This window comes from Plectrocnemia conspersa, unplaced genomic scaffold (assembly GCF_051122295.1).
Source record: "Plectrocnemia conspersa isolate PC_06_02 unplaced genomic scaffold, ASM5112229v1 ptg000005l, whole genome shotgun sequence".
NCBI lineage: Eukaryota > Metazoa > Arthropoda > Insecta > Trichoptera > Polycentropodidae > Plectrocnemia > Plectrocnemia conspersa.
In genome coordinates, this window is record NW_028277169.1 from 6576401 (window position 1) to 6602814 (window position 26414).

Below are 26414 nucleotides of genomic sequence, written 5' to 3' on the forward strand. Positions count from 1 at the left end.
ATAAAATCCTATTTATGTAAATGTTGAATATAATTTCAATCAATTGTTAATATTACGCCATTTTTATCATGAAAAATTAGCACATATTTTATTTTAATTTTTGAGCGATAAAATAAAACATAAATTGTAGATAACGATAACCGCAAAAGTATCTACCATTTTAAATAAATACAATATATGTAATATATTACTAAAAAATACTTTTCTTATAAAACTAAATTATATACTGACATCTCATTTCCTCAACTATTTTGAATAATTAAACGTTACAATAATATGTTTTAAGCAAAATAAAATAAGTATACCAAAATGTTTACAAAGCAAAAAGTATTAGATTTTTTTAATATTGAAAAAATATTTATTTTTTATTAAATCAACCTTAAAATATTTTATTTTATGTGATTACTTATATCATAATATATTTATTCATAATAGAAATGTACTTACAGTTTCTATTTTTATTGTAAAATCTGACTTTTTAATTATATTTAACTACAAATTATACAAATAAAATAACAGCTATAGTCTATAACAGTTATTTTATTTGTTAAAATGTTAGAAAATATATAATTATTGCTTGTATAATGCCCATCATGACGCATTGGGTAAACCTGGCAAGTCATGGTTGTCAGATGTATAATAAAAAATATGTAATTTAAAACTTTTCCTTCGCAATATTGCAAGTTAATTTTTGCAAAATCGTGAACAAAATTTGTTAAAAGTATTACTGAAATAAAATTCAAAGCAAGCCATTAGTTCAGAGAAATATGTATTATATACATATAATATATTATTATTACTACATTCAAAGTAAATGCTATGAAATGTTATAGATCGAAAACAATTACATATCTTCACATAACCCTCAGTACTTTGACAATATCTCTTTTTTGTATGTAAAACTATAAAATAATTAATATATCTTTTAATAATCATTTAATTACTGAGTCTGTATAGATTAATGTACTGCGAATTTATCATTAAACACTTTCTCCTCGCAGTTTTAAAACGTAAAACTTTTTTGCGCCAATTTCCCCGCGGACGTATATATCCACCTGCTATGATTTAACATCGAAATAATAGCATAATATTTGACGATGCGATGTACACTTGAAAAATAAAATCCGTATTTAATTAGTTAGTAAATAGTACCCTAACCATTGTTTTTATATTTAGTTCTACGAATTTTGTGATACGCCTTCTACAATTTTTAAATAAGAGCTCAAAATTTTATGAGCAGGTAATTAATTCAGTATTGGTATATAATTATTTATTTTTAAATCTTTAATTTTAACCTGATAGGTGTAGGCCCAATGCGTTACAACGGGATAAATCTGTACCAACTAGGTTAGTCAATCAGATATAATGAAAACCTGCAAATAAGTCTGGGAATCACTGACATATATGTATATTAAATTATAAATTATGTTGTGTAATATAATTTATAATCAATAGATATCCCTGCAGCTGGGGCCGTTTTTTTTTTAATAATAGCGCATTTTTTTATAAATAAAAATTTAAGTGTCGCTGCCTTAGAGCTAGGTACTAGTTTGAGACGTTACGAGCGGCGCTATTCTTATATGATCCTTTTAATTAGGTTTACAACTGCTACATCAATAATTGTAGGCATCTACTATTTATTCTGCGAGCCTTTCACTCGTCAAAACCACCCTTCATACACTATTGATTGCTTAAAACCCAACCTTATTCAAAGAATTTTAATTACAGGATAGTTGAGTTACATAAGTTAAAAGAAAATGTTATGGAAAAGAGGCATTGAGCAATTTTTTAAACAAACTATGATTTATTACACCGGTCGCCAAATAATCAAACGAATTGAACTTCAACATTTACTTTAATTGTTTTTCATTTTCTTATGATGAAGGCAGTTTATTAATCAGTATATTAAAATCTGTTGCTTGCTTGAATGACCAACGACAGTTGATTTTGCATCCTCAATTCATTAAATTTGTACAAATTCAAAAATTTTGTGCTGCGCGGAATAGTAGTAGAAACGAAATATATACAAAATACATAGCAATTTATAAAAAATATGTTATAATTATACCCAAAATAAAAATTTGCGTTGCGCAGTCTAATACCCTTTTACTTTCATAATAAATTAGCATGAAAATAATAATAAAATAACCTTAAATGTCTGCTTTGTTCAAAAAATTACAGTTTAAAATAAAATACAGAAAAAAAAACACTACGTGGCAAAACATCACTGAGATAAATTTAAATTTTAGAAGCTTTATACATATTTCGGAAAAAAAGAATTAAAAATTATTAAGAAAATATCTATATAATATATAAAAATCTTGTGCCGTGTCGGCCAAATGCACCTTAACGTTTTGACAGTTAATTTATTGAAAACCATACCCTTGAATAAGTTACATAAGTGAGAATCTGTTGAATAGATTATTTGTAAATATAGCGGAAAATAATGTTTTAAAGACCAACCTGTTCAATGGTCGCACATTATCGTGCAAGAGAATTGGACCTTTTCGGTTGACCAATGCTGAAAACAAATGTCACAGTTTTTTTATTTATTAACAATTACTCTCATCCCTAATGGTTTCATCGCCCGATAAGCGAAACGATTGATTTTCATTCAGTTCGTGGGGCACCCATTTCAAGTGGTCCAGAACTGGCGGATTACTAACGCATTTAGTCTGTTGTTATCAACTGAAAAAGCATTTTTGGAACTAATATTGCTCCGCATATTCCTTAATATCACAATAAGCAGTGTATAGCTGACGAGCAGTTTTTATTTTCCATCTGTAATTCAATAGCCAAATTTGAAATAAAAATAATAATAATAAACCTTACATATTTTTTTCTTATTTTCTGGATTTTCTTAAGATGAACTAAAGGTATACCGGCTAGTCTTAATCCGGACTTAGTGGTGGGGGGGGGGTCGCAGACTACTCGATCGTTAGGAAAAAGGGTCGCGAAAAAGGTTGGGAAGAACTGATTTAGACAATGGTCGGACTTCCCTTTAATATATGTATATATTTTTATGTGAAATTTTTTTGACTACTGGCAACCCTATTCGTAGGAAAATGTCATTGCGATAGTTTTGATAATGAATTTCGCGCGCGCCACCGTTGAAGCACCTTCGCCCGTGTCATTGGATACCCGGCGAACGACGAACGGCGATAGAGAGCGATAGTGCAGCGGCGTTTCCCACGTTCGATAACCGTGCACCATTACGCAACTGCATTCGCCATTTTGCGCGGCGAGGGGGTGTCTTTATGCACCGGGGCGCGGGAGGGGAGAGCGCACGCACGTGCTTTTCGGCGGGAAACGCCGCCGCCATCTGTCGCGCCACCTGTCCGACCGGCCGTTTGAGCCATTTAGTCGGCTTCTCCGTCGCGTTGGGCCAAATTAAAAAAGACGCGTCGGAAAAACGCATCTCGTGCATGTGCAACGCGTTTTCCGCGCGCGCATGCGCCGAGACGCCGGTCTGGCACAGGTGTATGCAGTTGCGCGTCCGTCTCTTTCCAACGCGTATGCCGAATCTTCCGTCTCGCTCTCGTGCGGACGTACGCGCGGTTGCAACGGCCGGCGAGCCGACGAGGTCATGCACACTCGTGACATCATCGCCGCGGTCTAAACCGCGCTAATCGCGGCCAAAACATTCGCCGATCGAACAAAGCAATTAAAACACTCACTTTCCAAGTCTCGTTTCCCCGCGCGATCTCACGACGGTCTGCCGGAGAGCAACCTGTCCCGCAGCTCGGATCGGGGATGACTGAAAAAGTACAAACCGTAAATGAAAGTCGTGAAAGAAATGGAAGGGGTTGTTCAATGCGCGTCTGGTTTTAAACATGCATTCGCGTTTATTGTTCGATGTTGCAAATAGCTGAAGTTGCAATCCCGCGCTTTTATACGAATCGGTGGGGTGTCAAAGGTTCAGCGAACCTGTTATTGTCACAATTTCGTAGAGCAAATCTACAAAGATATCAATATCAACTAAAATATATGTATTCAATACATTTCAATAAAACACCACAATCGGCTTAGTCACGCAGCGAAAATTTTGCATACTATGAATTAGGATTTTTACTGAGATATTCCAATAATTTATGTATAAAATCTGATAGATAAGATCTATTAGAAAAATAACTAGAAAACTAACTAGAATCTAGTTAGCAATCTATTTATATTACTATTGGAATTTGCTATTTTTTTATTATAAATAAGTTTCTCATTATTAAGTTGATTAAGAAATATCAGCAATACCGTTGGCATAACCGATCAAAATGATTGTTCGGTATTACCCCAAATTATTGTTTATAATTTAAATTTCATACTTATAGGTCGACTTTAGCACAAGGACATCATTTGAGGAGAGACGTCATCCCTTGAGTTTGGCCATAAAAATTCATGTCATTTAATTAAACACTATGAATCTTAATAAAATAGAAATATTATAAAAGGCTAAAATACATCCCTGATTCTAAACCAGAAATTCCCGGGTTACACCTCAAAGAAAATTAAAAAAAACTGTCTCGAATCTATCCTAAAAATATTTTTTTAATATGTCATTTCAATGAAATCATATCGGACAACATTTTCACCGCTGGATATATATTTGAACCAATTAAAATATAAGTTATCTGGAGGTGCCAATGAAATTACAGTGGAACCTCGCTTAACGAGCACCTCTCTTAACAAGAAATTTGCATAACGAGCAAAATAAATCGTAAAAAATCGAAATTAGGAGAATACCGAAAAGTCTGGTTAATGTCCAAATTGTTCTTTAATGAGGTCTATGAGTGGAGATGTGCCAGCGGAAAACCCCGCTTTATTCCTTGGAAAACCGTGTTTTTTTGCTAGGAATAAACGGCGATGGGAAAATTTTGAGAGTTAAAAAAGCTTAAAAAACATAATGACACATTTTTAGATACAAACATTGCAACACTTGATTAAATGTGAACTGTTTCGCGTTCTGTCAACATTGTTGTGATGGGCTTTGGATTAATTTGGGTGATGACAAAGTTTAGACGGAATACGCCATTGGCAGCCACAACAGTCTCGGATCTATTGCGCTATTAATATTATTATACAAAGTATTATAATTTTATTAATTTATCATAACATTGTTATAAAAAGTATTAATATAAAAATGTTATTTTATATAAAAGCATTAATATGAAAATGTTATATTATCTAATATAAAACTATCTATTAGTATACATTATGAATTTCAGCATGTATCCTAAATTGTTCAAAAAACGTGTATCTAGTCTAATCATATGTGTAACTGTTTTTTTTTTGTAAATAATTATTTGGATTTATTAATAGCGCAAAGCTAATTTTCCATTTTTTGAAATTTTTTTGATGTATTTAAAAATAATTTTTAAAAACTGGTTTTTGAATTTCAATAAAATATTTTAATATTTTGAACTTTTTGCCACGATACTTTATTTTAGTTGTATGCTAAACTTTTGTCTAGTTTTATAAATATCACTTTTTATTTTTTAAGTTTTTGTTAAGACTAATCGTTTTCAAAAACTGATTTTTTAACGCTTGATTATAAATAACTTTTATACATATTATGTTCATCAGCTATTTCAGTTGAGTTTTTTCAATAATTTTGATTTTATATATTGCCGATTTTGTTTTTGCTAAATATTGCGCTCTATGGAATTTTTAAGAATGAATATCAAGAATTTTGTCAAAAAAAGTGTTGAGTTTAAAAACTTTTTAAGAAATAAAGTTATTGTAAATAAAAAACGAAATTATTGAAAAATTTTAACAAAAAGAATCCCACCAAAAAAAAACTAACATAATTGATGTAAGCCGCCTAAATAACAATATGTAAAAAAATGTATTCAAGATTCTCATAAATATTTTAATATATTGATATTTAAAGAATAATAAAACTAGCAGTTTATTGTCAAAATAACTGCTAATCAAGCATAAATAACTGTTTTCAACGTTTTTAAATAAAATCACAAACAGGACAATAGATTTGTAGATTTATGACATTTTTGGCGTAGTCAGAATCGACAAAAGTAGACCGAATGCGACTCCTTTTTTGTTATTTTAAATTTGTACCATATTTTACCAAACGACATGGTTCAGCAGTTTTAAATCATTTTTTTTTTAATTTCGTGTTTTTAAAAATTGTACTTTTAATTGCGACTGTATAAATGATATAAAATTGTTACAATTGGAGTTGGAGTCGAAGTTGGTATCGAAGTATAAGATAAAGTTACAATCAAGAATTTTTTTCAACACGTAGCAAAATTACAGATCAAATTAATAGTTATAAAAAAAGGTTTGTTTTAAAGAATAATATAGTCAGTAATCTTGAAATTTAACATTCAATAATTTTATAAATATGCCAGTTAATAACTTTTAGTTTAATGGTCAGAAAAACTTAGGTGGCCAATTGAATTTCGATTTTATAACTTATAATATTTAGCAGCGCATATTATTGTTTTCTATTAAAATAACTATTTTCAATTAAAACTTTACTAGCATTTAATAAAAAAAAAACCCGGAAAATCTACTATAAAAAAAATCTAGACCGCTTAGTTAAATTAATCACCAAAATCAAGCAAGGTTATATCAATTATTAAAACAGTTTTATATATGTTATATTTTATGCAGTTATTTCTTGTTAATTTTTAATTTGTTTTTGTATTTTTCTAAAACTCCTATTTAATATTTTTTTTCCAAATTAGCGGCTTCCATAAATGATGTCACAAGTTTTTGTGAATTTTTACCCCCGCCCCCCTAAACATGTGTTATCATTTATGGGAGTCGCTTTACTAATAACATATAATATATTATCATTACATATTCAAATATCAACATTGGGTCAAATTTTAATATCATTACTGACCATTTATTAATACTACTGATCATTTAATTAAATCATTGACCAAAAGCAAACAAAATTACTTACTCAATAAATACAGGTCTAATTGTATTTATCTTATAATTGCATTACACGTTTTTAAAAATACATATTCATTATTCGACAAATGCTTAAGAGAAAAGTTCAATTATATTTATAAATGAGTATAAACGTTGTGCATCAGTCTTCTTGAGAACGCTTTCGGGTGATACGTTTTCCGTGGAAAAAAATAAAGCGACGTGCTGTTACTTACATAATTATTTGGTTAAAACCCAACCACGGCTTTATTTGGCATCGAATTGGAAAATCGCAAAACAAGATGGAAATTAATTACTTGATTTGAAGCCCATTAGCACTCGAAATTCACCAAACGATACAAAAATGATAAGAGAAAAATTTTGTCACTATTTCAATAACGAAGGTATATTGGATATTCGCAAGAATTAATAATAAATATTTGACTGTATTCATTTATTACGTTATGTTGTATTTGTTTTAATAAATGAATTAAATATTTTAAGCGTTTTTATTTGAATATAACATACTCGGTTTCGCTCGAATTTGTCCAAAAAACGAAGATATTGAAAGTTCCTACTTTACGGAGTATAAAAATCATCTGCCCCGGCCCCTGATCTTCGAGACGTTATTATTTTTTTAATTCTCGGCGGTAATCTGATCTTAATGTGTTTATGTTTTTTAATATCGTCGATGGTGGCCAGTAATTGGTGGCCAGTAATATTATATTTTTTTTATAAATTATTAACAACCTTTCCAAAGCTTCATTTCTCTTATACTTATTTACATAATTCTTATGGGTTTTATCCTAGAGAATAGGCAATAATTCTAATGTAAATAAAAAATCTTTCTCTGCCTTAAACGGCTGCGTAGTTAGTGTTCTTGGCGCATACCTCTATCGCTGTCCGAGCGGTGACTGATAGATCAGACTGATGGAATGCATTACACGATCAGTCTGTTGTCAGTCCGCAGATTGACGAAAATTATCAAAATATTTAAATATCTGTCAGTCCGGTTCATCAGTCCGTCATTCAACGCGTTACACGTTCATGGCAACACTGGTAACGGAATTATTAACTTAATTTTATCGATAAAATGCTTATCAAAGACGAAATAAATTGAATTATTATGTTATTAAATACATGTCAATAATGAGTGACAATTTAGCGCCCTATGCTCTAAAAAATTATCACGAAAATTTTATTTAAGGAAAATTTTTTGCTGGAGCTAAAAAAGGACACTTTGAAAATTTTTTTCGAGGACCATCTCTGAATTTTTTTTTTGAGAAGAAATTGTTACGGGATTTTGGAATTTTTCGGTCAAGAATGGTAAAGAAAGACAAAAGAAGAAACAAAAAAGACGAAAAAAATTGAGGACAATTCTTCTCTAAAAAGGTCGTCTGGTAACTTTACCATAGGTATAACATTAGTACGTGGCGCTGTTTTTATTGAATTAAAAAATGAGTTTCTTATACATAAACGTATTCTGCTAAATATTAAAATGTAATGAATAAGTCAATTTACATCTAAAGATTTTTTCTTAAAAGTAATAATATGTGTCGAACATACGGTGTAAATTGTAAAAAACATTCTGCGATACAAAAGACGGGAATTTGCTCGCGTGCTCTTTACAGTTATGATAAATTAATGGTAGGGCTAGTATTGGAAGCACCAACAATGTTTTGAAAAATATTGAATTTTTATATATCTACAAATGCTTTTATTTTTAAAGAAGTTTTTTTTAGCTACCGTAGCGATTTCACATCAAAAAAATTTAAGATGGCCTTTGGATAAAATTTTTGAAATTACCTTTTGATCAATTATACTATACTTTTGTAAGTAGACATATATAATATATCTACTGGTGAAGATGTATTTGAACTTCACTAGTAAAAATATAACTTCACTGAAAAATACACATTCACTATAACATCGCGTGTAAATAGATAATGATAAGTATGTAAATGTATGTACTATTAAGTACATATAGAAAATGTAAAATCATATAAATATATTAAAATATATTAAATATATATCTACCGCTGAAAATGTATTCCGATATGGTTTCACTGAAATGACATATTTTCTGGATAGCTCGAGAAGTTATGGTTTAGAATCAGGGACGTAATTTTAGTTTTTTTAGTGTTAGGGCAAAAGTAGGAAGTCAGTAGTCGTTTTTTTAATATTTCGATTTTTTTGAGATTCATAATATTTCATTAAATGACATGCATTTTTCTTGCCAAATTCAAAGGGAGGCAAATTATTCAACCATCCCCCTTAAATAACGTATCTGTTATATGTTACATACCCATTACTTATATGGAATTGTATTTAACGCGGCCAAAAAATTTAGAGCATCAATTACAGAGACGTCATTTCAGCTTTTTTACAAGGGTAGGAAGGGAGGGGGAGGGGCAAAAATTGGTTAATTGGTGTTTTATTTTTCATAGTATTTCCTTAAATAACATGTCTTTTTGACCAAATTTAAGGGGGGGAAATGCTTTTACCTGTCCCCCCAAAATTACGTCTTTGATAAATTAGGGATACTTAAATTGAGTGAAGAAAGAGAGAGAGAGAAGTAAAAAAAACTTTACTTTTTTAAAAAGATTACGGATTCATGATTTTTATAGGAAAACAATTGAAATTTGACGTTTTAGTAGAGTTATTTTTCAAGCCAATCGTCGTAGACGAGAAACTGAACAACGAACACAAAACCGATTCGCTGCAAATTATAATTTTAACTGTTTATTTTATGTAAGAAATATCACTAAATAAGATATATAAAAAATCAGGATACTAATTGAAAATTATTTATTTATATGATTTATAATAAATTTATTATTTTAATGCATTTTTCTCATAAATTTTTTTTTATTTATATTTATATATTGAAGCTATGTAATGAAAATAAATAAATTCGCGCATGGTCGAATACTATCGCGTTACTGCCAAAACGACGAGTCAACAACTGCTGGGCGTGCCGGGCGCTGTCATTATTGGGCGTAACCGCATCGACGATTTTCGAGTGAAATGAAGATTTGAGTTGACCGTTTGATTCATCGGCGAAGCAATGGAGGCCCACAAGGCTCTGTTCCCCTTGTGCTTCATGTTTGTGGTTATTTACGCTCAGTACGAATGGCAAACGCGCGACGCCTTCGACGAAGTCCAAGTCAGGATGAATCGAGTCACAGCCGACAACTGCCCCATAATGCACCTCGGCGACTTGTATCTGCCATTAGATACGGTATCGCACGTTCCGGACATTAAGGACGTCAACATCAATCCTGTGTTTCCCAACAGGACGGCTCTTTTGTATCTACACAACTTAGCGCTGAGTCGCTCTTTCTATTGGAGCTACATATTACAATCGAGATTCATCAGACCGGCCATCAACGACACCTACGATCCCGGAATGATGTATTATTTCTTATCTTCGGTAGCTGACGTCTCTTCCAACCCTCAAGTCAACGCTTCGGCTATATATTTCGCTCCGAATATGTCTTACACTTCGTCGTACAGAGGTTTTTTCAATAAGACTATGCCTAGATTCGCACCCAGGGCTTACAGAGTCGACGATTTTAACGATCCCATCCATTTGACTAAAATATCCACTTTGAATCTGTTCGAAGTTCACGATTTGGGAGCGTTTCCGGCTCAGCGGCTGTCCGAGGATTATACTTCCGATTATTACAAGATTAACGAATGGTACAAGCAATGGTTGCCCGATAACGTCGAAAGAAGACACGATACTAAGACAACGTATCAAGTTGAAATTAGATATGCGAATAATACCAACGAGACGTTTACGTTTCACGGTCCTCCCGGGGCTGATGAATTCCCCGGTCCTGTGAAATGGACGAGGCCGTATTTCGATTGCGGACGGTCTAATAAATGGCTGGTGAGCGCCGTCGTGCCGATCGCTGATATATTTCCGAGACACACTCAGTTTAGACATATAGAATATCCGACGTGAGTATTTTTATTACGATTGATAACATTTTTATATTGTATTAATCATGTTCTATTTCTAGATATACTGCTATTGCTGTCCTTGAACTGGATTTAGAGAGGATTGATATAAATCAGTGTCCGGAAGGGGAGGGGAATAACGGGCCCAATCGCTTTGTGGACACTGCGCGATGTAAAAAAGAGACTACTGAGGTAAGATAGATTCTTCTTGTTCCTTTGATCCTCGCAACAAATTACAGTTACAAAAACATACAACTATTAACCCTTTGAGCGGTATCGATCTTTCACTGTTTTTTGGTAACCCAGATAGTTATGTATTTACATATAAATTTGATTTAATTTAAATGATTTCTATAGAAAATAATAGCAATAAATTAAAGAGTACGAATTAAATAAACATAACAAAAATATTTTATATTAATTTTATAAATAATATTGAGAGCCTCTGAATTGATATAAAAAAATCCACAAAAGTCAAATAATATATAAAAAAAATGTAAAATAAGTTATTGAAATTTAATAATAGAAAAGTGTTAAAATACTAATACAAAAAAGTAGTAAAATAAATCAATGCAATAAAACGTTGAGAATCACTGCTATTTTTATAATTTACTAACATATAACGTACACATTCTCTTGGCGTACTTTGGCGGGCTTGCAACGCCGGTGCGACCTCGTGCACAGTCCACTCATTTTTATATATAATATAGAATAAATAGTTTTTTTTTATTATATTTAATGATCATTAAATTATTTAATTAAATATATTTGTTCAAAATGGCTTGAACTTAATGCAAAATTTATTAAAAAAACTTTGGACTACAAAGGCTTAAGGACATACATAATTATGTCATTAAATACACAACCAGTTTTATATTTTTCATCGACTTATCTGTTAATTGTTCCAAGTCTTTTGCTTGAATAATTTTCATTTTTATTTCTGATTAGATACTTATATTTAACACAGTTTTTTTACAAGTTCTGTATATAAATTGTTTTTCATGACATGAAGATCTAAACATTTCAATCTGCTATGTCTTCTGGAATCCTTTCAATTTATTGATAGCATAGCAATTTATTAAATTCAAGAATTCCGGAAGTGTATATTATTATTGGAATTAAAAATATCCTGAACCTTTTCACCCCAGGAAACTATGCCATCTAAATATTACACCATTGCTAATTGATACGTTTCAATAATTACCGGACTTAAGTAATAAAAAGATTGCTTAATTTAAATAAGAAATTATTTTCTGGGAAATGTAAAAATTTCATATATAATTAAATATAAATTATAGCTAGTTAATTTGTTTAAAGTTTCATAGTTTTAAATAAAAAAACACACATTTTAAAAATATTTACAATAAATTGAATTTCACTAAAATGTCTAAAATAATTTTAATTATGTTTCATAACCATTCAAACGAGGCACTAAAAAAATGTTAAACACATATATAAAGTATAAATACATTCAAATTTTACACTCAAATAATCTTAGAAAAACAATGAAAACAAGCACAATCATCATAATGATTTGAAATTGGAATAAATATATTAAAAGTCCATTAAATTTAATATTATTAGTCAATTAAAAATGTATCTGATTCTCTCTTCAGATCTAGCGCTTCTCAAATAGTAGCAAAAGTCCAAATATTGGATTTTGGCAACCAAAGGGTTAAAAAATCATGCGTAGAATTGAGTTGTATCATAGCGACAAAAAAAATTACCATAAAAGAAGCTGTTAGCTTTCTGATCAATGAACGATTAAAAGTAGTAGGTAGCAAACCGCAAATATTTATGAATAAACATTGCCACAATCACTTTTTTAACGCATTCATATCTATAAAGTTGGACATAGTGAACTTCCTTGTAGAACTGTGTTTAATTTTATATTTAATTTTCAGTGTGAACCGTTACACGGATGGGGATTCAGAAGAGGCGGATACCAATGTCGATGTAAACCTGGGTGGCGACTTCCGAATGTAGTTAGAAGACCTTATCTCGGAGAGATAGTCGAGAGAGCCACTGACGAGCAATACTACAACAATTTCGATTGCCTGAAGATCGGATGTGAGCTTTACCGCCAAAAAAAAGTACATTTGAGTCGCAATAATAATTCAATAAATTAATTCTAGGGGTTCAAAAAGTGCCGGTGCAATGGGAGAAGGCCCACCCGTTCATAAGAGCCTTATACTTGGAACAGTTTTACGAATACAAAAACGTATCGTCCGGACCCGGTTCTTTGCACACTGACAGAATGAATGTTGACGAAGTGATGCGTTTCATTCACGGAGTGCAATCTTTCAACTGCACTAAGTACGTATAATCCTAAAAAAAGCGGTTTGAGTCACAGTATTTTAATGTCATAATTTATTTTTTAGATACAATCCTCAAGATTTAATTCTGCATGGTGATATAAGTTTCGGTGCCGAAGATCAGTTTGGAAATCAAGCTAAGATGGCCGTTCGATTGGCGAACTTTATCAGCGCCTTCTTGCAAGTGTCTGATCCTCAAGAAGTATATTCCGGAAAGAGAGTGGCAGATAAGCCGCTGACTGAAGATCAGATGATGGGTGAGACTTTGGCTTTGATCCTCGGCGACACTAGAATCTGGTCGGCTGGAATGTATTGGGACAGAAACAAGTTCACGAACAGATCGTTCTTCGCGCCGTACGCTTATAAAACGCAATTGAACACGAGGAAGTTTAAGCTGGAAGACGTAGCCAGGTTGAATTCGACCGAAGAACTGTACACGAATAAGCCTTGGTTCCAGTTCTTGAAGCAGAGATGGTCAACCAACTTCGATGCTTTGGAAAAGTTCAATATGAAGATCAAGATCAGGCATAACGAAACTGGGGAATTTTCGAAGAAATACGAACATTATCCTAACTATTATCAAGCGGCCAATTTGGAACACGGACATTGGACTTCACCCTACTTTGACTGCGAAGGAAAGGTCAAGAGATGGGTCATTACATATGCTGTACCGTTCTTCGGTTGGGATAGTATCAAGGCAAAGTTGGAGTTCAAGTTAGTATAATTTTGTTTATATTATAACACTCTCTTCACCTTTTACTTTAACAGGAATACTCTGCTTTTGGAGTAGATATTGTTGATTTTATTCGTTCTCCAATACTTGCTTTGATAACATACTGATTTATTATAACGCACAGTAGATTTAAAGCTGAGTTTTGTGCTCTATAGTATTAATGTGAATTTTTAGAGTAGAAAAAAATAATTTTAGAGTAGTTGAACCATAAGCTAATGAGATGCCAGAAGTACGGTTTTATATATATTTTTATTGTACAAGTTATTATTTATATCACTATTCAAGTGTCAGTATCGGGCGGCGGTGTCGAATGCGAAAAAGTCTTAAGTTGCTCTAAAAATATGTAGCAGACTGACGTTTCCAAGTGGTAGAGTAGTAGTTGTAGATTGAAGAGCTGATATTGTGCGAATCCCTGCTTTCTGTTTTACACTTCCTTGAGTGAGCAAATGTCACCTCTTTCATACGTTCTCTTACAGAAGCTTGGACAAATGCTTATTTATACCAATTGGGCCGTATTGTTAAACTCTGCCTCTAATTAAGCACAAGTATGCCTCCCGGGTGCCCTCTTTAAACAAAACCATTGTGGTCGCTTTTTAATGGCCATCAATAATCCTAATAAAGATATTTTTGGGATAACACAATATATATTATTTAAGTAAAATATTTAGTTTTTAGTGGTAACAAAGGGTTATAGAAGTTTCAGTTATAGTGATTAATGTCTATTGATTTTTAGGGTGTAATTGGAATTTTCTATGATCACATTAATAGTGAGGTTTTTGATAATATTAGCATCTTTTTTTTTTTGTCATTTTATCATTTTTATAGTCAAGTATGACAAAGCTATGAACAAATTTTTTAATAGTAATAAATAATTGAATGATCATTACATATAATAAAAAGTAAAAACTATTTCTTCTTTATTATATATTTCTAGGTTATTTATATAAAATAGATTTATTTTGGCAGAATTAACTGTAGTAGTTAAATTATATATTTCTAATATAAATAATATTATATTAATTTAAAAATTATAAAATATATTTTTTTAATTATAATAATTTATTTATTTTTTACTAGACTACTAATTTTTTTTTATTGAAATTTAATTTGTATAATTGAATGGAATTTAATTGATAATTCAAGAAACCTAGAAATAATAATCTTTTTAGATTATAAAAGTTAATATTTTTTTCTTTTATTATATTATATAGAGATATTTACATAATAAATTAAATATTTAAAAAATGTTTTATTTATAATATTATTAATTTTAAGATATAATTTTAAATCACTTGAAAAAAAAATGTCCAGTTGCTATAGACATAGGAGCTGTCACTAAATAACAATGTCCAATATTAAATATTTATGTTATTATATGTTAACCCTATGGAGTCCATTGTCTACATGGACAAAGGACTCCATAGGGTTAACATATAAATCGATTTATTTTGTTCTTGTAGCAAATATTGTACAAGTAAAAAAAACTTTTATTTAATTAATTTTAATATTTTTTGTAGGGGTGTTATTGCTGTGACTATGGATTTACTTCAATTGGATATCAATCAATGTCCCGATAAATATTATATACCAAACGCTTTCAAAGGCACTCATAAATGCGATAAGAGAACTTCATATGTAAGTTTAATCATTTATTTAAATTCTTATTATGCATAATATAATATATTGTAATTTATTTTTAGTGTGTTCCAATTCTGGGAAGAGGTTTCGAAACGGGTGGTTATAAATGTGAATGCTTACAAGGCTACGAATATCCATTCGAAGATCTTATTACGTATTACGACGGACAGCTGGTCGAAGCCGAGTTTACGAATATCGTTCAAGACAAAGAGACGCGCTACGACATGTTTACATGTCGATACGCAGGAGCTCACACAGTTCAAGGAAGTTTAATTACAATTATCTTCTTAATGTCCGTCATAATCGCTTATAAACATTTCAGATAAAAGTTGTTTACGTGAATGCAATTTTAGAACAATCGAGGTTTATCTTCGGGTCTTGCACTTTTACAGTCAATAACATGTATGAAATCATTCCATATGTATTTATAGATTGTTTTTAAACGATAAAAATACTGTTGCCGTAACTCAAATTTTTAAGATTACTTTTTTGCAGACTCATAAATCATTCCGTCCTTGTTATAGTATCAATTTATTGTACAAATTAATCATTAAGTCAATGCACAATTTTATGATATAGTGATTGTGTTGCCTTTGTGTATAATGTGCCTTTTAATATACGATATATGTATTTAGTATTAGTTTAGCCGTAATTACCCTCTGATATAATCGAATATCATCGAGTATAGATTGACTCTGAGTATTATCACCTGATATTTGTTTGTTTATATTTATAAAAATATAATGTTCTGTTTTTTAATATTATAAAAAATTAATATTCCATCCATGTTTATTTTAATGAATGCTTTATTTGAAGCAATTGTATAAAATATTAACTATTTAGACTCTGGATATTGTGAACTGATATTATTTGTTTTTAAAGTTATTAATATTTATATTATCCAAATATAATATTCTGTTCATTTTTGTGAATATACATTTTATATTTTATAAATTGAATCTCATCTTTTATATCAAATATTATAGTTTGTAGTTGTTTATATCTTTTTAATTTTATAAAAATGTAATATCCCGTCCATTTTTGTGAATATACATTTTATTTTTAATAATAAATTTTATAATTTGTATAACGCCTTTTTATTCTACCGACATGGAAATTGTGTATTTTATGAAAATAAGTAGTTTTGGGTATCTATTTTTTTAATTTTCGATTTCAGAAAAACTATTTAGTATATACTACTTTTTACATGCAACATTGAAGTAAGCTTAAAAAAATAATTTCTTCCAGTCATTAAGACAAATTCTATAATAGCTAAAAAATATTCCTTCTATTTTTTTGTATATTTTTGAGAGAAAATGCAAAAAGATTTTCTCTAAAATTTATAAGTATAGTATGTATTTACATATTTTATGATTTTTAGTTTATATTGGTATTTATTGTGAATTTTACATTTATCGCAAATTGCTTAAATAATAAATCGATTAATAGAAAATAAAGCCGATACATGTATATGTTAAATTATATAGTGCATTCTCAAACCATTTAAAATATATATTTTTTAGTATTAGAGACATCTGTTGATTGATATTAAAAAATATGTAATTATGCACATTAAAATTTCTAATAAAAAGTATAAATTAACTTGAAATTATTTAGCCAATTGTATTAATTTTTTAATATTTATACAACATATTCACATTTTTTTATTTCATCCTTCTTTTAATTATGTTCTGATATTTTTGTAATCATTTTGAATGAAAGTACATCAATTTCTTTTTTTCGAGTTTTAGCATATCATCATTAATATTAAATTTTATAAACATTTTAACCAGAGAGCAATTATTTGTGTTGGTGAAGCTCCTAAAACCACAATTGCAATTTTGTATAAATAAGGATTTGTATGTAGTTTTATTTTCCTTCCAAAATTCAATTCCAATGTTCACATCTGTAGAAAAAAGGAATCTTATATCTTGGAAATTCTTTACTTCTTAAATGATACTCTAAATTGTCTACCTTTTCATTGAATGTTTCACTAAGTGATTGTACTTGTTCATTTGAAATTGAAATTAATTTCTCTAAAAATTGTAATTTGTTCAGTTCTGGTTCGAAATCCTGGTCTCAAGTAGTATATAAAAAAATGCTAAAACATTGGACTCAAATTTAACAAAAATGGGTCGGTGCTAAATATTTCGCCGAACAGGTAGAAGCATCCCCGAATTGCACATCTCTAAAAACGATGACGTCGCCCAAGGTACGGATTTATATCTATAAATGCATTCGATCTGTTGTGGACTCCTTCTCTCTACAAAGTGATTTAGACTCTGTGGAGATGGGCTTTAGTGTCGGAAAGTGCCATACTGTGTCATTTTCTCGATCCCGTTCGCCATCAGCTTATTTCTACCATCTCGGTGGTAACATTTTGACTAGAGAAACTTCCACTAAAGATCTCGGAATCACTTTCGAGAGCAAATGGAGGTTCTCTCTACACATACACGACGTCTGTGATAAATCTTTCAAGATGCTCGGCTTTGTTATGAGGAATGCCTTTCATTTTGACGATCCGTCAGTTATTCGCATCCTCTATGACACCTTAGTTCGTAGCATTCTTGAATCGGGATCTATAATGTGGAATCCCCGAGTAGCCAAATATTCCCTTTTAGTAGAAAAAAATTCAAAAAAGGTATTTAAGATACCTTTACAAAAGGACATTTGGTTATTATCCGTACTTATATCCCAGCGCCTTTCTTTTAGGAGCGTTGGGATGTGATTCGCTGAGTTCTCGCAGAAAGCTGTATGTCGCTAAGAATTTTTTCAAATTACTAAAAGGTGCTGTCGACAATCCAGCTATTCTCGAGGAATTCCAGTTTATCGGTTCCGGAAAATTTTCGAGTATCACGATCGCGACCTCTTTTGATGGCCATTAGGGCTAGGACATCTGCACTTGCCGACTCGCCTATAGCTGTGGCCATCCGGCTCCTTAATACGCTGGCATTACATATTGACTTATTTAATGTTAGCTACGAGGATCTGATCCAGTTTGTATCATTTAATTTTAATATTTTATAATTTTTTGTTATGTTTAAGTATTGTTATACTTATGTATATATACGTTTTTTATATTTTATAAATTTAAAATTTGTTTTCGACCATCGTGGCGCATTGGGGTAACCTGTTAGGCCACGATGGTCTTAATTTAATCTAAAAAAAATAAAAATTAGCAGCATTAATCAGAGGATCGAAGATTAGAAGAGACTTTGGATTTGGATTCATAAATGGCAATCGAAATTCCAGGGAGGGAAATGCCCCATATACCCCCCCCCCCCCCCAAATGACGATCCTGACAATAATTATTTATAACGAATTAACTTTGTCTTGTAATAAATAAACACTTGAAAAATAATGCATTCGAATTTTTGAAAGTATATATTTATTTTTTAATATTTAACGGTTACTTTTAGTGTTGGAAATAAATTTAAATTAGTATCATTGTTTATCAACAGATGTCAATAAAAACGTTTTAATTTTTTTACTATTTGACAACAGATGTCCATTTAATAAACTGATAAGAAAAATATTAATATTTATTACTTTTCAATACTTTTTTTTCTTATAATGTACATTTCAGTATAGTTTTTATAAAACGTGTTAAACCTCATTAATAAAAATAGCTTAACATATAAAATACCAATAACGGTCGATTGTATTTGAATGGCATGATATTTAAAAGTCAAATTCAGATTTACCACAAAATGTCATAAAATTCATTAAAGGTTAACCATTTTTTTTATTGTGTTTTTGTGTATTATTAATAGTAAATATGTATGGTTCATTTTTAAACATCCCATTGAACAATCCGTATGAATTAATTTTTCAAAAATATGTTTTTAACTTAAGATTATATATGTATGTAAATAACAATAATAATTAGTAATTCAAGTGCTTATCGACTCGTGTTATACAGCGTGTTCAACAGCGGCGTTACGCCAATTTATCAAAACCGATGACAATCTTTAACGTTTTGCGATCTTATCTTAGACATCATTATATCTACACATGTATCGAATGACATGAAGGCGGTGACTGTATGTGTTTATATATATAGTAAATAATATTAAGAAAACACAGTTTGAAAAGCTCTGGTGCGTTTTATAATATACGTTTCGTTCTGAAAAGGTGTTTCGGCTGTCATTCAAATCATTGTCAAAATTTTCGACGGACGTTTCTTGCTCGCATCCATTCGGGCGGTGTCAAAAACAAAAATAATAAGAAGAAAAAATGGAAGAGGAGGAGAAGAAGATGAAGAAGTGGAGAAGAAGAGCTAGCGGAATTAACTGAATGGATGATTAATGCTAATTGAGATGCAAAAGACGGTGTGCGATTGTTCCTTCGAAGAATTGTAAGTTTGCGACACGATGTCCGCTGAGGAAATTTAGCTTACAAATCGTTTTCTAAAACAAAACAAATCATCGGAGAAAAACGTTCAACCATTTTCTATTTTTGCGCTTTGTTTTATGATTAAGAGCATGAGCAAACAAAGGAAAACATTTATTTAAAACATAGCAAATGGCACTAAGTAGATATTTTTGAGGTAATTTCAGATGCGGTAAAAAATAACACACTTCTAAATACTTTACATATTTTAAATCGTTAATCTAAATTCTTTAGATATTTTAAAATTAGATAGAGATAATAATATTTCACATTTACACTCAATTGGTAAATACTGAAGATTTAGACAGAAATAAATAGATATTTTAAATGGTATTTATAAAGAAAGACCTCTAAAATTTTTTTAATATACTACAATGAAATTAATGCAAAATTAGAAACACTAAATCAACAATAGTTAAATATATATTATAATATTTTCTTATACGCATTTTTTAAACTACGATTATATTAAAAACTTGCCTCAAATCTAAAATTAAAAATAAAATACAATTAAACTTATCAATAAAAATTAATGTATATCTCATTTATTTATGTTTTTTTTATATTTTAATTTAATAATAAATAATGCTACTATTATGATTTAAGAAAAAGTATATCAGTCTATTTGCTATCTATAAATAATTACTATAGTTTATAACAAATCATTATCATGTCTACTAGCTATTTTATTTATTTCTCTTTAATAAAAGTACAGTATATTAAATAAATCTGATACTGATTTTTTTCGAAGGATATTTATTATGGTATAAATGTCAAAGGATCAGTATACACACATATGTAGACAAAGTATAAAGTTGTCGAAACAAAGGAAGAAGAAACTAAGGGCTGTGCCCCCCCCAAAAAAAGGAGTCGGTCTTCATTGGAGGAGCAGATTTCTTTGAGCGGCGGATTTCCCAAACTGTCGGCCGCTCGTTCTTTTCTTTCGCTTCGCCATTTTATGTTTAGTCTATCCCTGGGAAATGTTACTGCTGACTGTTTGGGGCCGATGGAAGCGCAGAGGCGGTTCGTGGGGATAAATTAAATTAAAAAAAAATAATAAAATGCCATATGTATACTTTTTAATTTTAATATTGACAAAATGCATCAATAACTGCGACATATAGTTCCTGTACTAGTCAATGAAAAAGGCGCAATTCTCTTGCACGATAACAACAATAGTGAAATATTCATAGCACAGACCACCAAATAAATACTATACTTCCATGTGATTTTAGTTTTGCGAAAATGTGCTTTCTTTTTTCTTTAATTATTGTACAGACCACTTTTTGCTATCATAAAATATTAAATTTCCATCACAAATTACAGTATGATTAAAACTTGTTTTTTCTGTAGCATAAAAGTACATAACCATGAAATGCAATTCATGCGGCACCCAATGGGGTCAAGGACTCTTGGATCACTAGTAGAACGTGACGTTTTTGCAAGCTTTTCACCAGTTGTATGTGGTTTTGATGCAATTAACGTCCATTTTCAGTTGCTTCTTATCAACTGAAAATAGACGTTCAAGATTAGGTACTTTATTCCAAGGGGGGGGGGGGCAAAATTTGGCCAGTTAGTGATGTTTTTTTTCATTAATTCCATTTCATTTAAATTCATAGTATTTCATTAAATGACAAATTCAAGGGAATCTCTGTTTAAAATCTACGTCAAAAGCAATAAAATCGTGCCGTGGCCGTCGCATTGGAAATGCTCGGATATGTAGCGTTCATATTAAAACTATTTATAACAATAAATGATTATCTAATGAAGAACATATAAACTAAATTTCGCTCAATAGCGCAAAAAAACAATTATCCCTTCTCAGTTATCTAGCATTTATATTAAGACTTTTTATAGCAATATTACAACTTAAAAATTAAATAAATCACATTTAAACCTAATTTTGACCAATAGGAGAGCGCAAAAAACAATTATCTCTTCTCAGAAGTCAAAAATCCACGTCAAAAGCAATAAAATCGTGCCGTCACCGTCGCAGTGGGAACGCTCGTTACCGAGCGTTCCCACTGCGACGGCGTCGACACGATTTTATTGCTTTTGCCGTGAATTTTTGCCTTCTGAGAAGTGATAATTGTTTTTGCGCTCTCCTATTGACCAAAATTCGGTTTAAAAAAATTCTTTGATCAGCCATCTTATATTAGAAGTCCATAGTAATATCGGTAAGGATAGCTATCATATTTTTAAAACATTGTGTAATATCCAAGTGTACTGTTTTTCTTCTTCCGCTTATTTCCCCCTAAAAGTTGAGTTGCCTTAGTTTGTATATAGGACTTAACACAATGAAATTACTAAAACTTTAATTAGTTTTTGAACTTTTACTGTTTTGGTTTTAACAGCAAATGTACGTTTCGCAACTGTCAAATTTGCAGAATAGTGTCATAGACTTTTTTGGGCAGCATATATTCATAAGCACCTTACAATTAAATTATATTTTCGCTAGTAAAAATATATATCTACTAGTATCTTCAGCAATAGTATCGATTAGTTAATTAGAAATTTCTGTTGCTTTTACTTCTTATCTTTACCTCTTTTCTATATTTAATTTAATAGTCTAATTTAAAAATGAAATTAGATATGCTATAAAAATGTACAATAAAATAACAATATTTTTATAACAGTCGAATAAATTTTCTAAACGTGGAAATTCAGCGAAGTTTTGAACCGCTCTCTAAGAAAATTTTCTAAAAATTTTCGACAATTATTTTTTAATTATTAGAAATAATGTTAAAAAAAATATTAAAATTATTATAGTCAGTGTTACTGTACATTATAACGATGCAAGCTGTTTTAACTTTAAGATTTTATATAAAAGTGCTTTTTAGCGAGGATTTCCTTCCACAATGTCCTCTAAACTTTGTTCTTCTTAGCTTTGGTCGGCATAATATCCAAGCACTATCGTCGGCGGCTTTATCACAGGCGTCCGATCGATTATTTTTCACATAATGAGAGCCGGGCGTGGCTCGCGCGCCACTGGTGGCCGGCTGCTGAGCGCCGCTTGATACACCATTAATCATGACCGAGTTTTACTCGGACCGAGAGATGCACACGATCCCGTCCTATTCCTGTCCCTCTCCCGACACAAAGGCATTCCCGTCGCCATTATATTCAATTACAATAATATCCATAGCGTGAAAATAACGCAAAAATGCTCCCCGGATTAATTAAAAAATATATTACTGCGAAAGAACGGCATTGAACAGACTAAAACAGATACATATCTGCAATTATGCCTTAAAGGTGAGGTTGAATGTAATTATTAAATGACCTTGAAATGTGGCAGTGACATGGTTTTTATATAATTGTGCATAGTGCATTTGTTTCTTATTAATTAATAATAAAATATGTGAACAAAAGAATTTTTCTAGTAGTCTTTTTGATGAAAGTAAATGTTGGTGGTCTTTATTATTATTATGTTTAAACGTCAAGTTATTATATTACTAAATTGTTATTGTTGTTTTTGGATTGATTGATTGTTTCTTGTGCCGGAAAAATTAATAATTTGTCATTGGATGTCGTTAATTAATAGGTGAGCTTGTTTGTTTATGTCGCTCTTAAAATGTTAATGCCGTTTTACAATATTTATTTTATATTATTTTTATTACAAATCTGACCGGCACGACTTGACAGATTCCCTTAATGCATCATTATGGTCATTCAATTAAAAATTTAAAATACAATTTTGGTGCACACCTCAAAATATATAAGCACTACATATTTTTTTCAACTACTTATAACTATGTTTGCCAAGCTTGTTGAGAATCTGGATGGTTCGTGAAAGAGAAGCGTTCTCAAGCGATGATGTCTTAGCCGCGACGGGTACGAATAATGGACGCGATCGCGGCTCTATTTGTTTTTTTATATGTTTCATTAATCTATTTAGCTGATTTAGCTAATTTTTTATTTACTAAGCAAATTTAATTAAAACATACATATAAAATAGAAACATACATTTTTATTTTTTCGGATTGTGTTAGAAGTATTATTATACAAATTAACACCTCCGTACAATATTCCCCTAGCCGTACTCATTTTTTTTTTAGATAATTTATCTGTCGTTAAATTATCTCTATTTCTAATATTAAATCTATGTACATTTTCATTTCTTATTATTATATATTATTTTCTAACTTTAATATAAATACTAAAATGTTCATCGTCAATATTTCTTAAATATCGAAACAATCACACTTCTACAACTAGTAAATCTATTTTTATTTAAAATTACTCTCATTGCATTATTTTGTAATTTTTGCAACATCTAATTTACTAAGCATATATAATATTGTTGCAAAATAATTGAAGTGAGGCAATATAATATTGTTGTAGATTTGTTTGTGTTTATACTTAAAATTGCTCTTCTTAAATAATATATCAATTTTTCTATTATTTTTTTAATATTTAATTACCATGTTCCATAAAATTTATAATAAATATTTTATATAATCAAATATTTCTATAAAAGAGTTATATTATGATCTAACACAGGGTTTCCCAACCTTTTTTTGCTCGCGTACCAATTTGTTATTCTATTTGCATTATAAATTTTATAGGGTGACTATATTTCCCAGAACTCAATTTATTTAAGTTTTTTTCTGATAAAAGTGAGATATTTGAACTTTACGTATCACAATGTTTTTTTTTTAAATAAAAGGTGCCGTAGCTCATTTCTTGTCGAAATTCAAAACCAGGACATTTAAAGAAGTATTTCTTGACAACTATTTTTTATTAAATAAAATTACATAGAATTAAATTAAATTATTTGTATAAAAAAAATGAAATGCGCCGCAGGCAATTTTTTCCAAAAATTACCGTATGTATATAAAATTAATTAAACATGGTAAATGTAAAAATTTTTCTGATGAAAACGAGACAATTTACACTTTCATTTTTACAAATTTACAGTAGCGCCACAGGTGATTTTTTTTTTAAATATAATAATATGAATGAAATTGTATTTAAAAATATTTTTATTACCGAAATTTTTAATTTATTAACGAAAATAATAGTTACGAAAGTGTTGCTTAAGATTATAATACATTGTTATCAAGTTATAAGTTTAATTTTTAAACAAATTTTACGAAAATATAAGCACAATAATATAAGCAAAATAAATTTAATGAGATCCTTGTGCTTGTTTCGAAAAACATAATTTTTTGAAATTTGCTTCAAAAGATGTGAGATATATCCTTAAATTTCTTTTTACTAATTCCGTACTAGTGAACGATAATAAGAATTTGAGAGCTTTTTCAGAAAGTTCTTCATATTCTTTATCAGTGTTTAACCAAAAATTAATTAGATTGTTTCGTTCGAATTTAACTTGTATAGTTTTGTCACTTAATAAGACTATTCAATTTTCTTTATCTTTTATTGATAATGATGAATCTTTTTCTAAATTTTCTGTATAGAAGGGGCTTGAAATCTAATTATTATCTTTGTTTTCAGGTTTTAGAAAATACTCCACGAAAGACGTTTTTAATCCTGTTAAATAAACTACTATATGTTCTCGTAAATCTTGATACAAGCTAACCTTATTTTCAACCAAAAAAGTATGTAGAGTTTCGAATACTTCCGGTTGATTGTTTTCGATACACTGTTTCCAAAAATCTAATTTCTTAATCATACTTTCAATTTTATTATTAACATTAAAGATCGTCATCGAGCTTTTCTGAAAAATTACATTTAGGAAAAATAAAATAATTTAAATGATATTTTTATGACTGATTTTTTTACTTTTTATGTCCGCCATTACTGATTATTTTTCGCGTACCACAGGTTGGGAACCGCTGATCTAACATATCCTCATAATTTTAATTAACATAAATTTAGTTTAAGTATATTATTTTTTAAGCATATTTCAATTAAACTTAATTTATTATTTAAGTTATCAAAACATTATTATTTAAGCAATAAATTAAAGTGTCGTTTGCAAGCAGATGTATTTTACATTTTTCTAAATTAATTATTATATAAACAATTATAGTCCTAATTTGGACACCGTGAGATATTTTTTCTCATTTAAATAATCACCTTTTTCTTTTTTTAAACCATCTTATAACTATTTCACTTATGTCTAATATCTATAATTTATTTAACATTACATTTATGTCTATTATTACAAAAGCTTTCTTGAAATATAATAAAATTGCTACAATGATTTTTTACGTATCCTTCAATGTTACTCTAAAGCTCGTCGAGCATTGACGGATTGTTGACACCGCCACTTAGGCATTGGAAAAACGTTCTAAGCCGGATAACAGAATACAAACAGGCATACGACATGTACTCTATTTTATTTCAATTTTCTCCAATAACAAGGAGTATACTTTGTTATTACCGGTAGTGACACTGTTATTATTTTTATTAATTGGTAATAAGAAAATCCATTCATTAAAAATGCCCAACTGCAGTGACATCTATTTTACAGATAATAATTTATAATTATTAATATAGCTGACTTT

The 26414-nt window shown here is 30.0% G+C and overlaps 2 protein-coding genes across 4 annotated transcripts in view; one reads left to right on the top strand and one right to left on the bottom strand.

Moving 5' to 3' along the window:
- The window catches only part of LOC148234721 (heterogeneous nuclear ribonucleoprotein Q-like), a 38361-nt gene extending 34607 nt beyond the window's left edge, over nucleotides 1–3754 (bottom strand). For 2 of the 3 annotated variants that reach the window (XM_088187223.1, XM_088187220.1), the window contains exon 1: nucleotides 3678–3754. The gene's annotated coding sequence lies outside the window, so the exon portion shown is untranslated. Of the gene's footprint in view, nucleotides 1–3674 lie in introns of all 3 variants that reach the window. The other variant, XM_088187216.1, reaches the window with a different exon arrangement.
- A 6095-nt stretch (nucleotides 3755–9849) lies between these two features.
- LOC148234722 (uncharacterized) lies at nucleotides 9850–16631 on the top strand. The gene is made up of 7 exons (XM_088187238.1): nucleotides 9850–10860; nucleotides 10923–11052; nucleotides 12765–12930; nucleotides 12996–13176; nucleotides 13242–13889; nucleotides 15426–15543; nucleotides 15609–16631. Exons 1-7 carry the CDS (start codon nucleotides 9962–9964, stop codon nucleotides 15870–15872), a joined length of 2406 nt encoding a protein of 801 aa, XP_088043364.1. The 5' UTR covers nucleotides 9850–9961; the 3' UTR covers nucleotides 15873–16631.
- The last annotated feature ends 9783 nt before the right edge of the window (nucleotides 16632–26414 follow it).